Genomic DNA, 12,235 nt, shown 5'->3' with positions numbered 1-12,235 from the left:
AAGCCCCATTTAGGGCTCTGTGCTGGGTGTGGAGACTGCTTACCATCTTTCTCCCTCTCCCTCTGTCCCTCCCCTACCAAAAGAGTGCGTGTGTGTGTGTGTGTGTGTGTGTGTGTGTGTGTGTTTGGTGTATGTGTTCTCTAGAAATGAAGGCTGGCTAAGACATGGCAGATATTAGCATTGGGGGGGATTATGATGATTAATAAGCATTTCTCATAGGCCAACAAGCTGACCATTTAATTTATTAGTGGCATCAAGCACCAGGCTCAAGTGCATAGCTTCCACCATTCTCCTTCCACGGTCAGAACCACGGCCCCATCTGGCAGAAAGCTGGGTGTTTGAAGCAGTGAAGGCACATGACTGACACATCACCCACCCCACACCACACAGCGATGAAGTCACCGGTTGGAGCAGCTAGAGGGATGTTTCCTCCTCTCCTGTTCTCTTTACCAACCTCAGGAACTTGGGAGAATCTAAGCAGGATTCACTAAGCCCAGATATCACATCACAGTAAGGGAGCCAAGTCTCTGATAGCTGCAGATCCCTTATATAACTGGAGTTTTCAGGTCATATATTTATAGACTTTTAGAGCTGGAGAAGGCCTTAGAGATTATTCCAGTCCAATCCTTTCATCCTGCAGTAAAATAAAGCACAGAAAAGAGAAGTGACAGACCAAGGTCACGCAGATAGAGACACAGCTGAGATGAGAACCCAGGCTCCTTGACTATGATTCCTCTGGCTCATCTTGATTTTTGTAGCATGATTTCTAAATGGAAATTATTGTGGCTTCAAATGAAGATTTTTCAACCTGATTTTTTTTTTTTAATGCACAAAGGGGAAGAGAAAGAAACCGAGCACGTTGTAGGTGCTCAATAATTGGGTTGGTTGGCTTTTGATGATGTGGAATAATTTACTTTCTGCCACTTAACATGATCAGATTCAATTAACCTTGAATTTGTTTCATTGTTTATTTTCCTCAATGACCCAGTGCTGGGTAGAGGTCTGAATCTCACCCCACTGTCCCGCTGCAAATTTGAGTATGGATTTGAGGTTATATTATGACATTCATTGGTTTGAAGGAAAGGCTTTCTGAAACAGGCACACGGATTTAGAATTTAAGCTTCCGGAGGTTTGTGGGCATCCTCTTTGAACCTGAGGTTCTACAGCCTGTCCTGTGAGTTGGGACATAGCACAAGAACTTCTTAAACCTATTTCAAAAACATGATTAAAACAGACATAAAAAGATTCTAATTGCCTATTAGCCACATGGGCCTGACAGTTCTGAATTTCCTTATCGTTAAGTTTGCAAATCATATTTGTGATCAAAATCTTCCAACGCATTCGGTATTCTTCCAAACACCAATCTGATGAATCAAGCATCATCATCCCACAACTTGTATAGACTCATGCTCTGCAGGGTGGGTTCCATGCTCCGTGGAAGCTCCGATGTAGCATAAGAAGACTCTGCTGGGGGCTTTCTCTTCAGACCCTCACCGACCAGGGCTTACAGTTTTCTGGTATGCCAGTGACACACTAGGAAGGAACAGCAAAAACTCAGTGCCAGGGTCTTCCCGCAGCACAGGACATGTTGCCCCCTCTGATGCACATGCCACCTCCCACCAACTGCCAACCACCATTCCAAGATCAAACGCTCCTCTGTAGTCTCGGCTGTTGGGAGCTCCCCCCAGGGCAGGACCCTTTAATTTCATAGTCATTCATTTATTTTTGATCAGCACTTTCCATGTGGTAGACACTCTAGTGGGCTCTGAAGATACAGGGATGGTACTCAGTCCTTAAAAGCATGATTGGTTCATAGAATCAGCTACTTACGCAAACCAACTGCAGGGATTTTAAATCACTGGTGTGTTGTAACAGAGCAAAAGGGCTTGGATGAGAATCTGTGCTTTAGGTCTGGAGACCAAGAAGGTCTCTTTAAATCAGTGAGTTCTGCATTGGACCATTTGCAAGGAGCTAATCTGCAACCTGTGTAAGTTTATGGGGAGCCATGTAGCACCTCACCTCCCAGGGAATGGAGTTTGGGGAACTGTCAGCATTGTGGCCATGTTGGAAGGTTCTGGGCTGTGGGAAAGCTGCTGCAGACCTCGAGCATCCTCACTGCCTGGAAGCTCCACGCATAGTCTGGGGGTTCTTACCCCATAGCTAAAGCTATTGGCAGATGAGGGTAGCCAACTTAGGGACCCATCGGCCTCCCTCAACCTCAGTGCTGAGGCCTGGGATGGCAGATATGCCTGCTCTAGAGGTTCTCCTGTACCCTCCCTGTACATGGGTCCATGAGTACCCATTTCACCTCTAAACCCAAACCCCCAAAGGCCTATCAAATCTCCTATCAAATACCTAAGAGGAGATCCAACTTGGGTTATCAGGAAGAACCCAGTTCTTCTAACTCAACAGAGGCTGCTGCTATTGCAAAGACAGCGGGAGAGTCTATGTGCGCAGTGCCCAGTTCAGCTCAACTCAGAGGCAACAGTGGAGGAAACTGTCCTTCCATGGTCTTCTTTTGCCAGGCATTGTCCACTACAAGCATCTTATAGGGACTTCCCACAATGATACCAAGGACCACGGAATCCCTGCTACATTCTGCTACGTACACTGAGGTAGTAACCAGTTATCCTATAATACGATCATCTGGTTTCCTGAAAGACTTCCAAGTCTTCATGGGACCCACGTGTGCCAGTAGCAGCACGGCACATAGCAATCACAGAACAAATGTGGTTCATCTAATTGATTAATTAACTCTCTTTCGGTTTCTGTCTCCATAGAACTCACACTGTGACTTTCACAAAGACCAGTCTCAAACCTGCCAGTGATGGACACTAAAGATAAAATTCTTGGGGGCTTCTATCCATCATCCTCATCTTCATGGAAAACAATGAAATCTGGGATAATAGCTATGCACCAAAGAGCCAGCTTCCCTCTAAGAAGACCCAGCTATAAGCTGCAGCTTGAAGGGGATTTCTTGCTGTTTTCTAGCAAGTTGGAGGGAGTGCCTCAATGGCAGGAGGAAGGCAGCATGGACCCAAGGCTGCACAGTGGAGAGAGCCTGGTATTTCCCTGCCCTCTCTGCCATGCTCAGACCTCTGCCCCGGCCTCCCCCAGATGGAGAGGGTGCTCGAGGGGCCTCATACCAGTGTGGTGAACTCGTCCACGCAGGCATTGCGGATCTTTTCTGGGGTTGCAGGACTGTCTAGCCGGAAAAGCTTCGTTTTACAATCTGAGTTCCTAGCACGAGCTGCACGGATGGCGTCCTTGATGGCAAAGAAGACAGAGGCTGCCAGGAAGAGGGGCGGCTCCCCAACGGCCTGTGTGGACAGAGCACAGGACAGGGAATCAGGCAAAGGGACCCCAGCCCCCACACCTGCAGGGCTGGTGCTGCTGGGAACCCCAGCTGCCACCAGTGGGCTGTACCCAGTAAGGCTGGGAGGGTGCTCAAAGTTCTTCAGGGACTGAGAACATCAACCTACTAAATGGTCGAACCTCATTGGCATAGTTCTTTTAACTCTCACTCCGTGATTTTCTGTGATGACACCATGCAAATAAAATGCACCATTACCAGCTGTATTAAATAATTATATTTAATGGACAAAAATGTCTGACATGAATTTTGACCCTTTCCTCACAGTTACAAGGCTAGAGGAGTCATCTTGCTGCCACTCTGACAACAACATTTACGGGTACCATAATAATATTTACAAGCACCATAATTACACTTATAGCATCGTCTAGAATATAGGCATCATGACAAGCAGGAATTAAACATTTTCCAGCAGAGGTGGTTTTGTCCCCCAAAGCACAGATCAGAAACTGCCTGTATCAAAATCACTAGGGACACTTGTTTAAAAAAAATGTGTATTTTATTCCAGACCTACTGGATCCAAATTTCTAGGGATGGGCCCCCCAGAACTGCATTTTTATCATGAGTCCGCGGTGATCCCGAGGCACGCTAAAGCGTGAGAGTTGATGGCAAGGATCACAGAGTGTCTAGACCCAACCACAGTAAAGTAAACCATGAGATGAGTAAATGGGTCTGTTTCACTGATCACAAGTGGTCGCCTGTCTTCCTTCTTAGATCTAGGACTATATCAGTCAGCTTACTTGATATTCACCATTTTTTCATACTTGTTGGGGACAGCGAGGAAATAGAGGACGGCTATAATGCTTCAGGCATACAGATCAAGTTTAAGGTCAGGTATCAGCCTCTGAAGAAAGCAAAGAGTTTACCCCGAGATATTGTCTCATCTGCCATGAATGGGGGCTATTCTCGTGGGAACTCAAGGAGGAGGTGTATCCACGGGATCATCTTTAGGATCAAGCATCAAGATGCCCACCTGAGACCCCGATGTAAGTCAGGATTGGATTAAGGAATTCCTCTGAGTGCCCCCAAGGGGATAGCTTTGACCACACACAGGTGGTGTCATCCCAGTTTTCTTGTTCTCAGGCGGGGACTGCCTACCCCTCTGCCATCCTCACCAAAACCAGTGTCAAGCAAGCCCTCTTGTCCTTCCAGATGAACCCCCTGCAGACCCACGGTGGGTGGCTGGAGCCACTCCTTAGCACCTGGAGCCTCCCACAGTGCAGACCAGGCGGCAGCACAGACTAGGGCAGCGGTACCTTGGACGCATAGATGGCCTTCTTGTTGGGGCAGTCGCGGAGCAGGGACACTCTGAACTCAGTGGGGATGTTGCCAAACGCAGGGATCTTATAGGTGCTGGGTCCACGGGTCTGCAGGCTCCCCTCTGGGGAGTAGTGCAGCTCCTCCAGGGTGAAGAGGCCGAGGCCCTGCACAAATGCTCCTTCCACCTGTGGGGCAGACAGAGACCATGGTCACTCTGCTTTCCCCCTCCCCAAGGACAGACACTGCTTCCCACATCGGGCACCAGGCCTCACCTGGTGTGGACCTGGAAAGAAGCTGAAAACAGCCCTCCCCAGCCTACCTGGCTCCTGCCCAGCCTGGGATCATCTATCTGGGCCTTCACCAGGCATTGGTATAGGCAGAGCAAAGGCATTAACACTGAAGGTTAGATTTAGAACTCGTCAGCAATTCCAGAAGGGTCACACCATGGTAGGCATAATTTTTCATTAAAAGCTGCTGCAGGGCAGCCCAGGTGGCTCAGAGGTTTAGTGCTGTCTTTGGCCCAGGGTGTGATCCTGGAGACCCAGGGTCGAGTCCCACATCGGGCTCCCTGCATGGAGCCCGCTTTTCCCTCTGCCTGTCTGTCTGTCTGTCTGTCTGTCTCTCTCTCTCATAAATAAATAAAATCTAAAAAAAAAAAAAAAAAAAAAAAAAAGCAGCTGCAGCAGGTGGAGATGTTCGCTCCATGTTGCCACTAGAGAAACGGCAGCTCCGAGCTGAGAAGCAGGCTCCCAGGCTAACGGTGGCTGAGTGTCCCTCGGGGGCCCACGCACCTCCTGTGTGCTAACTGGGACCACGCACTCGCAAGCAGCCGCATGAGACAGGAGGGATTTCTTGGATAGCAGATTCAGGTTTTTAGAACTCCCAGCCCTGCCTGCCCCCTGGGAGTAGGAGCGCCCCCCACACAGGGCACCTGCCACGCTCCACCGGCCCACGCTCCACTGCCATTTCCCCAGCCTCCCTGCTCACCATGGACCCCGGGTGCCCCACTGCCCAACAAGTGTGTTCTCAGGACCAGGTGCCATCATCTCTGTCTGAGGCACCGGCGCAGTGCTTGTCTCTAGGCGGCGCTCCTCCAATGGTTGTTCAGGGAATTGGTAAGGCACACAGTGACTAAGGACTACGTTCTGCATACTCACTAATTGTCCATTTTTGAGAAATACACCTGCTGTTTTCTACCAGAGCTCAGTACTTCAGTTCTTGGTGCCCACCTCTGTCTCCTGTTCCACCAATCCTACCCAACACTCCCATATTTTCCAAAAGTGATTTTCTTCAAGCCATCCCTGTGTTCCTCTTGCTTGAACCCATGTCTTTTGCCCTAGTGACCCCCAGCGTTCCATGCTTGACAACTTTTACTTCCTAGAGGACAAAATGCGTCCTGGTGGAAGAAAAAGGAGGAGGGAGAAAGTCCTTTAGACGCAGATGCCACTGCCTACACACCAATCCCAAACTCAATCTCCATTCCACAGGGTGCCCCTTCTCAATCTGTATGCGCTTTTGGGTGTGTGGGGGTGTGTGTACACCCAGTGTCTTCACCATTCATCAGCTTGTTCTCTGAGGTCATGAGTGACCTTTCCAGAATCTACGTTAATGTGTCTTCTGCCTTGAGAGTTGGGGATGCTCCCCTCTATCTAACTCCTGCTGAGGGAGACTCACATGGTACCATGTTGTTCAGACCTGCTTTAAGATGACATTGGACAAAATGCATTGGCTGGTGACCCTGGGAAAGAAAGGGACATACTTGTGGCCAAGTCCATCACTACCCTAGTCACCCATGAGCCTTACCTGTCCAATATCAATGGCAGGGTTCAGACTGGAACCAACATCCATGACAATGTCGGTACGGAGGTTCTACAGTAGGTGGGGAAAATAAAAAGCAGTGTGAGAAGAAAGGAATGTGTGGGATGATAGATGGGTGTCGGTGACCCTTATATTATTGTGTCAATGCAAATAGCACTTTCAGAAGCAGAGTGCCCCAGGCATGCTCCAGCAGGGTGTTGAAAGCCCTGCCAGCTGGCACTGGCATCATCAATGCTGAGGCGTGAGGTTGGGGCAGCTAGGCAGGGGATGGCAGAGGCTAGGCCTTCCTGATTATCAGAGGTCACTTCGCACACATCCACGGATGATTGGGAAGGTTGGTTCCCAGGTCCCTGGACTCTGAGCCTGTGTCTGGGTAGACCGTGTAAGAAAGGAGGTAACAAGCTATGTTCCAAGGGCTGATTCCAGCCTGAGCCCCGTTTTTGTAGGACCTATGTGCTAATAATGGTGTTTGCATTTTGAAATGACTGACAAAAATAAAAGGAATGTGGTGACACATGAAAATTATATGAAATTTACAGTCAGTGTGCACAAACCACATCGTAGGGAAACACAGCCGTGCCCATTTATTTGCATACGTCTGTGGCTGTTTTCCTGCTACAGTGATAGGGGCAGAGTAGTTGAGACAGAGTCTTTGGGGCCCTGAAAGCCTCAAATATTTGCTTACTGGTCCTTTATAGGAAGTTTTCCAGCTATGATGTCAGACATTATTTTCCCAGCCAGAAAGTGTCTCTATCGGTTCTTGGCGTTTGCAATTCACTTGTGTCTCCTCTTTCCCCTAACTTGGTACGAAGGCTTCACAAACTTCTTACTTTGTGATCCCCGGTTAAGCAATCGATCTCCACTTCAGAGCAAGCCACCCCATAGGAGAAGTAGTGGAAGGGATTCCCCGAGTTAGTCTCAAAGCTGTAGCCAAGGTTGGGTGTCCTGGGGGAGAGAAAAGAAAACACAGCGGATGTATTAAGATGAGCACCCTCCCCATTCCCAATCTCTCCCTCTCTCTCTCTCTCTCTCTCTCTCTGTCTCTCTCACGTGTGCACATGCAGCTTGACCCACAAAATCCTAAGACTCCAAGGGGTTTATTTTTTCATTCAGCTGTTCTTTATAAAGTCCAGGTGTTTTTAATATTTTGAACCTGTTAATGAAATCCAGGTGTTCTAGAGCATTCTGCTTCACGTCTGCTCAATTTTGCCCATGGACCTTATGTGCGTCATTCTATGCAGCCGAGCGGTATATAGTATCAGTGTGCTGGCCTTGACATGGTAAAAACAGGGGACACATTTGCCCAAGCTCACAAAGGACACAAAGGACACATTCCAAAGGATCTGCGGAACTAGAATTCAGGGTCTCAGAACCAGAGATCCTGCCCATGTTGCCTCCTGGGCTGCTCACCTTTCTCCAGGTGAGAGCTGAGGTCAGCATCCCATGCCAGCCTGGGTACATCTCTAACCACTGGCCTACATTACTTCTTGGCTAGTGGCCCCTTCCCAGTCTCAAGAAATGATCTGACAAAAGTGTTATCGATAACTGCTCTCTTATACTTTGTTCTTCTTCAATCCTGAGTTTCTTCTACAATTCCAACTTCACATGAGTCATACGTGTGTGTGTGTGCATATTCTAGCACCTGGAACTTGTAGTCCTCCACACCTATGTTTTTCTATGCATGACACAGAAATAATGTGAGCTGATGGGATCAGAATCTGCATAAACACAAAACCAGCACAGAGCTGAGGGAAAAGTCTCCTCCCAGGAGAACCCGCCACCTTCTTGGATCTCTGATTTTACCATCTTCGCTTGGGTGTTCTTTTATATTACCCAGTTTTATCAACTCTGAAAGTGAAACAAGAACATCTGAGAAAATCTGTACTTGTGTGTGTTGGTGCAGGTTGAGTATCACATAATCCGGGAAGCATTGGCAAAACATTATTTGGCCTAAAATACATATTGAACTATTTCTCCAAACCCACTGATCTGTGAAAGAAAGGATCCTAGGTGAACTTCCCAGAGAAAGCTAGAACATTATGGGTGATCGTAAATATAATCACGTTCTTTTTACAGCCTCTGAATCACATGGGCAAGGTCCCTAGCTCTTCACGCTGCTACTGAATTTCTAAGCAGCAGAAGGGACACGCTCTTTTCCAAATCTCACTTTAAGCTCCCCTGAATTCTGCATTTTGTAACAAGACCACGTGCTCTAAATCCTCCTGTCCTCCTTTCAAGGGAAAGCCTCCATGAAGAAATCCAGTGCATAGTACAGAGTAACACACATGGTAACTGCACACCAGACACCCCTGGTTCTAGGAGAACCCCAAGGGAGGGGTGGCTGGTGATGGTCCCACTATGTTATTAATGAGGAAATAGGCCCAGAGAGAATCCCTGATTTCTCCCAAGTAGAATAGTACACTTCAAGACCAGAACTAGAACACAGGCCTTCTGATATGGTGGCTCACGTTTTTGCTTCCTTGGCACACAGACGGCGATGCTGGGTATTTTAGGGCATCTTTAAAGTGAAATTAGCAGAAGTCCATTGAAGAGATAAGAGTTTTGATGGAACTTCTCTCTCCTGACCAAAGGCTGAGAGCATTCGGTGCTGAGAGGACTTCAGAGGTTAGGATGACAACACATGGTGAGGTGGTGAGACCAGCTCTGTACTTACCTGTAAAACCCAGTCGCAGACAAGCTCACTGTGTTCTCGTAGGCGTCTATGACCTGAAGAGAGGAGACAGACAACAGGAAGGGCTTAGCATGGTTTCCAGAATCCCTGATGCAGCACTAAGATTTCATGAATTCGCCTTCCTCATCCGGAAGCTGACTGTACCAGTGGCTCGGCTCCCACTTCCACAGCTTGCCTCACACGATCATTGCATGAGATGACCGCACTGTACTCTCACCTGGGCTAGGTCCCCACACTGGAAGCCTGGGCCCTCGGGCAGCCTCTTAACTGGTCTTCACCTTCTATTAGCCTCCCCACCCCACCGGGGAGCCCAGCCCACCACAAAGAGCGTCCTAACGTGCCATACTGCCCACATCACTCCCCTACTCTAGAGCTTTTGATGACTCCCCATTGTCTCCAGAGCACATGCCTGACATTCAGGATCCCAGTGTTCTCTCCAGCTTCATGCTGCACACAATCATGGCCATGCCAGCCAAACTCAGCTGTCAACTCCGTCCCAGCCCTTCCCTGTCCCCACACCTCTACACTGTCATTCATGCAGTTCCTCCACTGTATCTGCCCAAATCCTTTTCTACCCTCAACCATCAGCTCAAGCTTGCCTCTCTGTGTCCCCATGCTGAAATATAAACTACCAAAATCAACCTAGATTCGTGTGGTATTTACATGTGCAGTATCTGCGAGCGTGGGAAGGAAAGGTCAGTCACACGAGGCACAGTAAGTGAGGAGGTCTGAGAGAACTGGCTTATTTTCTTTAAGTCTATTGAGGGAAACTTGTACTCTCCAACTGGGTCACGTGTGGGCTCACTCTGTATGTTACCACTGTGCCCACATTTCCTACCCTAACTCTGGGAGATGGTAAAACTAGGCTGCCACAGAGATATCTGCTTGTTCAAAGAGATGCAGCCTCCCACCAGAGAGAGACAACCTTGTGGTTTCCCTACAAGGGTTCCTGACACACCGGCCTCCAAACCAGAAACCAGAGAACTGGAATCATTGTTACGAGTGCTTGCCTGTCACTTCTAAAACCACAGGAATGATACAAACTCTGGGTAATGTCTTTCTCTCCACTTCTTCACGGATGGAGCCTCAATGGACCCAGACTCCAGAGCTAGAAGGGGAGGTGCTGTTAGGGGCAGCCTTCTGACAGCAGGAGGTTTGAAGAAAACCAGGCTCATCAAGATTGAGGACAAGTGGAGTGAGGAACCAGGCCAGAGGCAGCTCACCTTTTGAAGCTCAGGAACACCAATTCCCCATTTCCCACAAGGCTGTTAAGATCCTGTATCAAAATTTTCTCTCAAGGGTCTTCCCTCAACTATGAAAACCACAGAGAAGGTAGCCCAGCAAGGTAGAGAATTTCCTTGGCCTGTGACAAGACCCCCCAGACCCTACAGACCCCCCACAGCTTCTCTGCCTATGTGACTAGATCATGACCCTATTCCTGCTGCAGCAGGGACAGAGAGCCTGCCTTCAAGGTCTCTCATTTCCAAAAGCAACTTGGATCACCTCAGACTTACCCAATCTTCCCAGGAGCCACTAGGATTCTTTTTCTTGAAGGGCTCCAGTCTTTTCAGGATGGTCTGACAAGCTTCCTAAAAACACATCCACCACATAGTGGACATATTAGTCTTCTGCATTTCTTGGCCCAGGTGAAACCCCAAGGGCCTTGGCAAGGCTACCTCCAAGTAATGCTGTGCCCAAGGTGCCACTCATATAGCCTTGCCACCCTCTCTGGAATGATGGAGAGCCAGGGTGGAAGCCACAGGACCCTGCCAAAGGAACCAGCATTGGCCCTTGCTGGGAGAGCACCCAATTCTCTGAAATATTTGAGTGATCCCAAAAGAGGTGACTTTTCCCATCAAACTCCTTTGTTAATTACATCCCCCCACTTCAAAAGAGAAACAAGCAGGTCTGACCTGGCCACCTCCCAAGTCGAATTCCAACCTCAGTCCATAGTCTTGTGACCAGTTCTAACACTGAGGAGGATGTCTTTCCAGAATGCCTCTTGTAACCCTCCAAATTTCCTCCCCCTCCTACACTCATCCTTCTTGGCTTCGATGGAAGCCATTATGGCTCTTAGGCCTCTCTTTCAGCTTGGTGTCAGGAGGAACAGCATTCTCCTGGGTAAGAGAGCCAAAGGCATGGTCACAGTCAAAGAGCCTACAAGGACCCTTCCAGCTCCTGTCCCAGAAGGCCATCTGGGCCCAAAGCCCTCGGCTGGCCGTCAGCTCTGCTGGCTGCCCAGTCTCCTTACATAGACAGCCTGTCCATTGATGTCAGCGCTGACGGAGGCGGCCGTGGGAGAGGTGTTGGGCACAGTGTTCGTGCTTGTCTCACTGATGTAAATCTTAGAGGTAGGGATTTTCAGAGCTCTGCTGGCCACCTGGGAAAAGAGACAACATCACCCTCTCAGGGAGGGGTTAGCATGGGACTTGGCTGCCTTCTACCCCCAGGACAGATTCAGGGCTACTGTTAAAGGCAACAAAATAATTTTATGAACTATAATCCTTTTGAGACTGCGATGTTCACCTGTCTCAATCTGAAGCAGAACTTCATGGAGTGATTTTGTCAGATAAAACAAAAATTCATAAACCTAATGGTGACTAACAGTACTTTTTAAAGGTAACTTTGGCTTTTCGGCCAGTCCGTGAGCCAAGCAGGGACTCTAATCCAGTTCCAGTACCTTAGCTCCACTGAGTGGGGAAAGCTGACTACCTTTACAGACACAACATACCCACTTAGACACTGTTGGGGAAGGTCATCGGAAGATGTGACCACCAGCTGACCCATGAGCTGGACTTGGGGATCAGAGGCTCACCACTTCCCTGTCCTTGAAATGTGGGTTCTGCTTGCTTTTCCTGCTCCCAAAGGCTGCTCCAAGGACACGGCCTCCAAGGATGATGATGTAGGGTTGAGAACACCTGCACAGTACCTTGACTAAACCCAATTAAGGCCTCTCTCAGGATGCCTGGGTGGTGCAGCGGTTTGGCGCCTGCCTTTGGCCCAGGGCGCAATCCTGGAGACCGGGGATCGAATCCCACATCGGGCTCCCGGTGCATGGCGCTTGCTTCTCCCTCTGCCTGTGTCTCTGCCCC

The 12,235-nt window shown here is 48.9% G+C and overlaps 1 protein-coding gene across 3 annotated transcripts in view; it reads right to left on the bottom strand.

The window, feature by feature from the left end:
- Positions 1 to 226: 226 nt before the first annotated feature.
- Positions 227 to 12,235, bottom strand: part of XDH (xanthine dehydrogenase) — a 60,361-nt gene continuing 48,352 nt past the window's right edge. For all 3 annotated transcript variants that reach the window (XM_041755364.1, XM_041755363.1, XM_041755365.1), the window contains exons 29-36: positions 11,395 to 11,523; positions 10,658 to 10,732; positions 9,126 to 9,178; positions 7,282 to 7,396; positions 6,437 to 6,502; positions 4,630 to 4,818; positions 3,147 to 3,320; positions 227 to 1,533 (exon numbers count right to left, since the gene is read on the bottom strand). In XM_041755364.1, the coding sequence (XP_041611298.1) occupies positions 1,483 to 1,533; positions 3,147 to 3,320; positions 4,630 to 4,818; positions 6,437 to 6,502; positions 7,282 to 7,396; positions 9,126 to 9,178; positions 10,658 to 10,732; positions 11,395 to 11,523 (852 nt within the window). In that variant the 3' untranslated portion in view covers positions 227 to 1,482. The remainder of the gene's footprint in view (positions 1,534 to 3,146; positions 3,321 to 4,629; positions 4,819 to 6,436; positions 6,503 to 7,281; positions 7,397 to 9,125; positions 9,179 to 10,657; positions 10,733 to 11,394; positions 11,524 to 12,235) is intronic.

This window comes from Vulpes lagopus, chromosome 5 (assembly GCF_018345385.1).
Source record: "Vulpes lagopus strain Blue_001 chromosome 5, ASM1834538v1, whole genome shotgun sequence".
Taxonomy (NCBI): domain Eukaryota; kingdom Metazoa; phylum Chordata; class Mammalia; order Carnivora; family Canidae; genus Vulpes; species Vulpes lagopus.
This window is presented reverse-complemented; position numbering and strand designations above follow the sequence as displayed.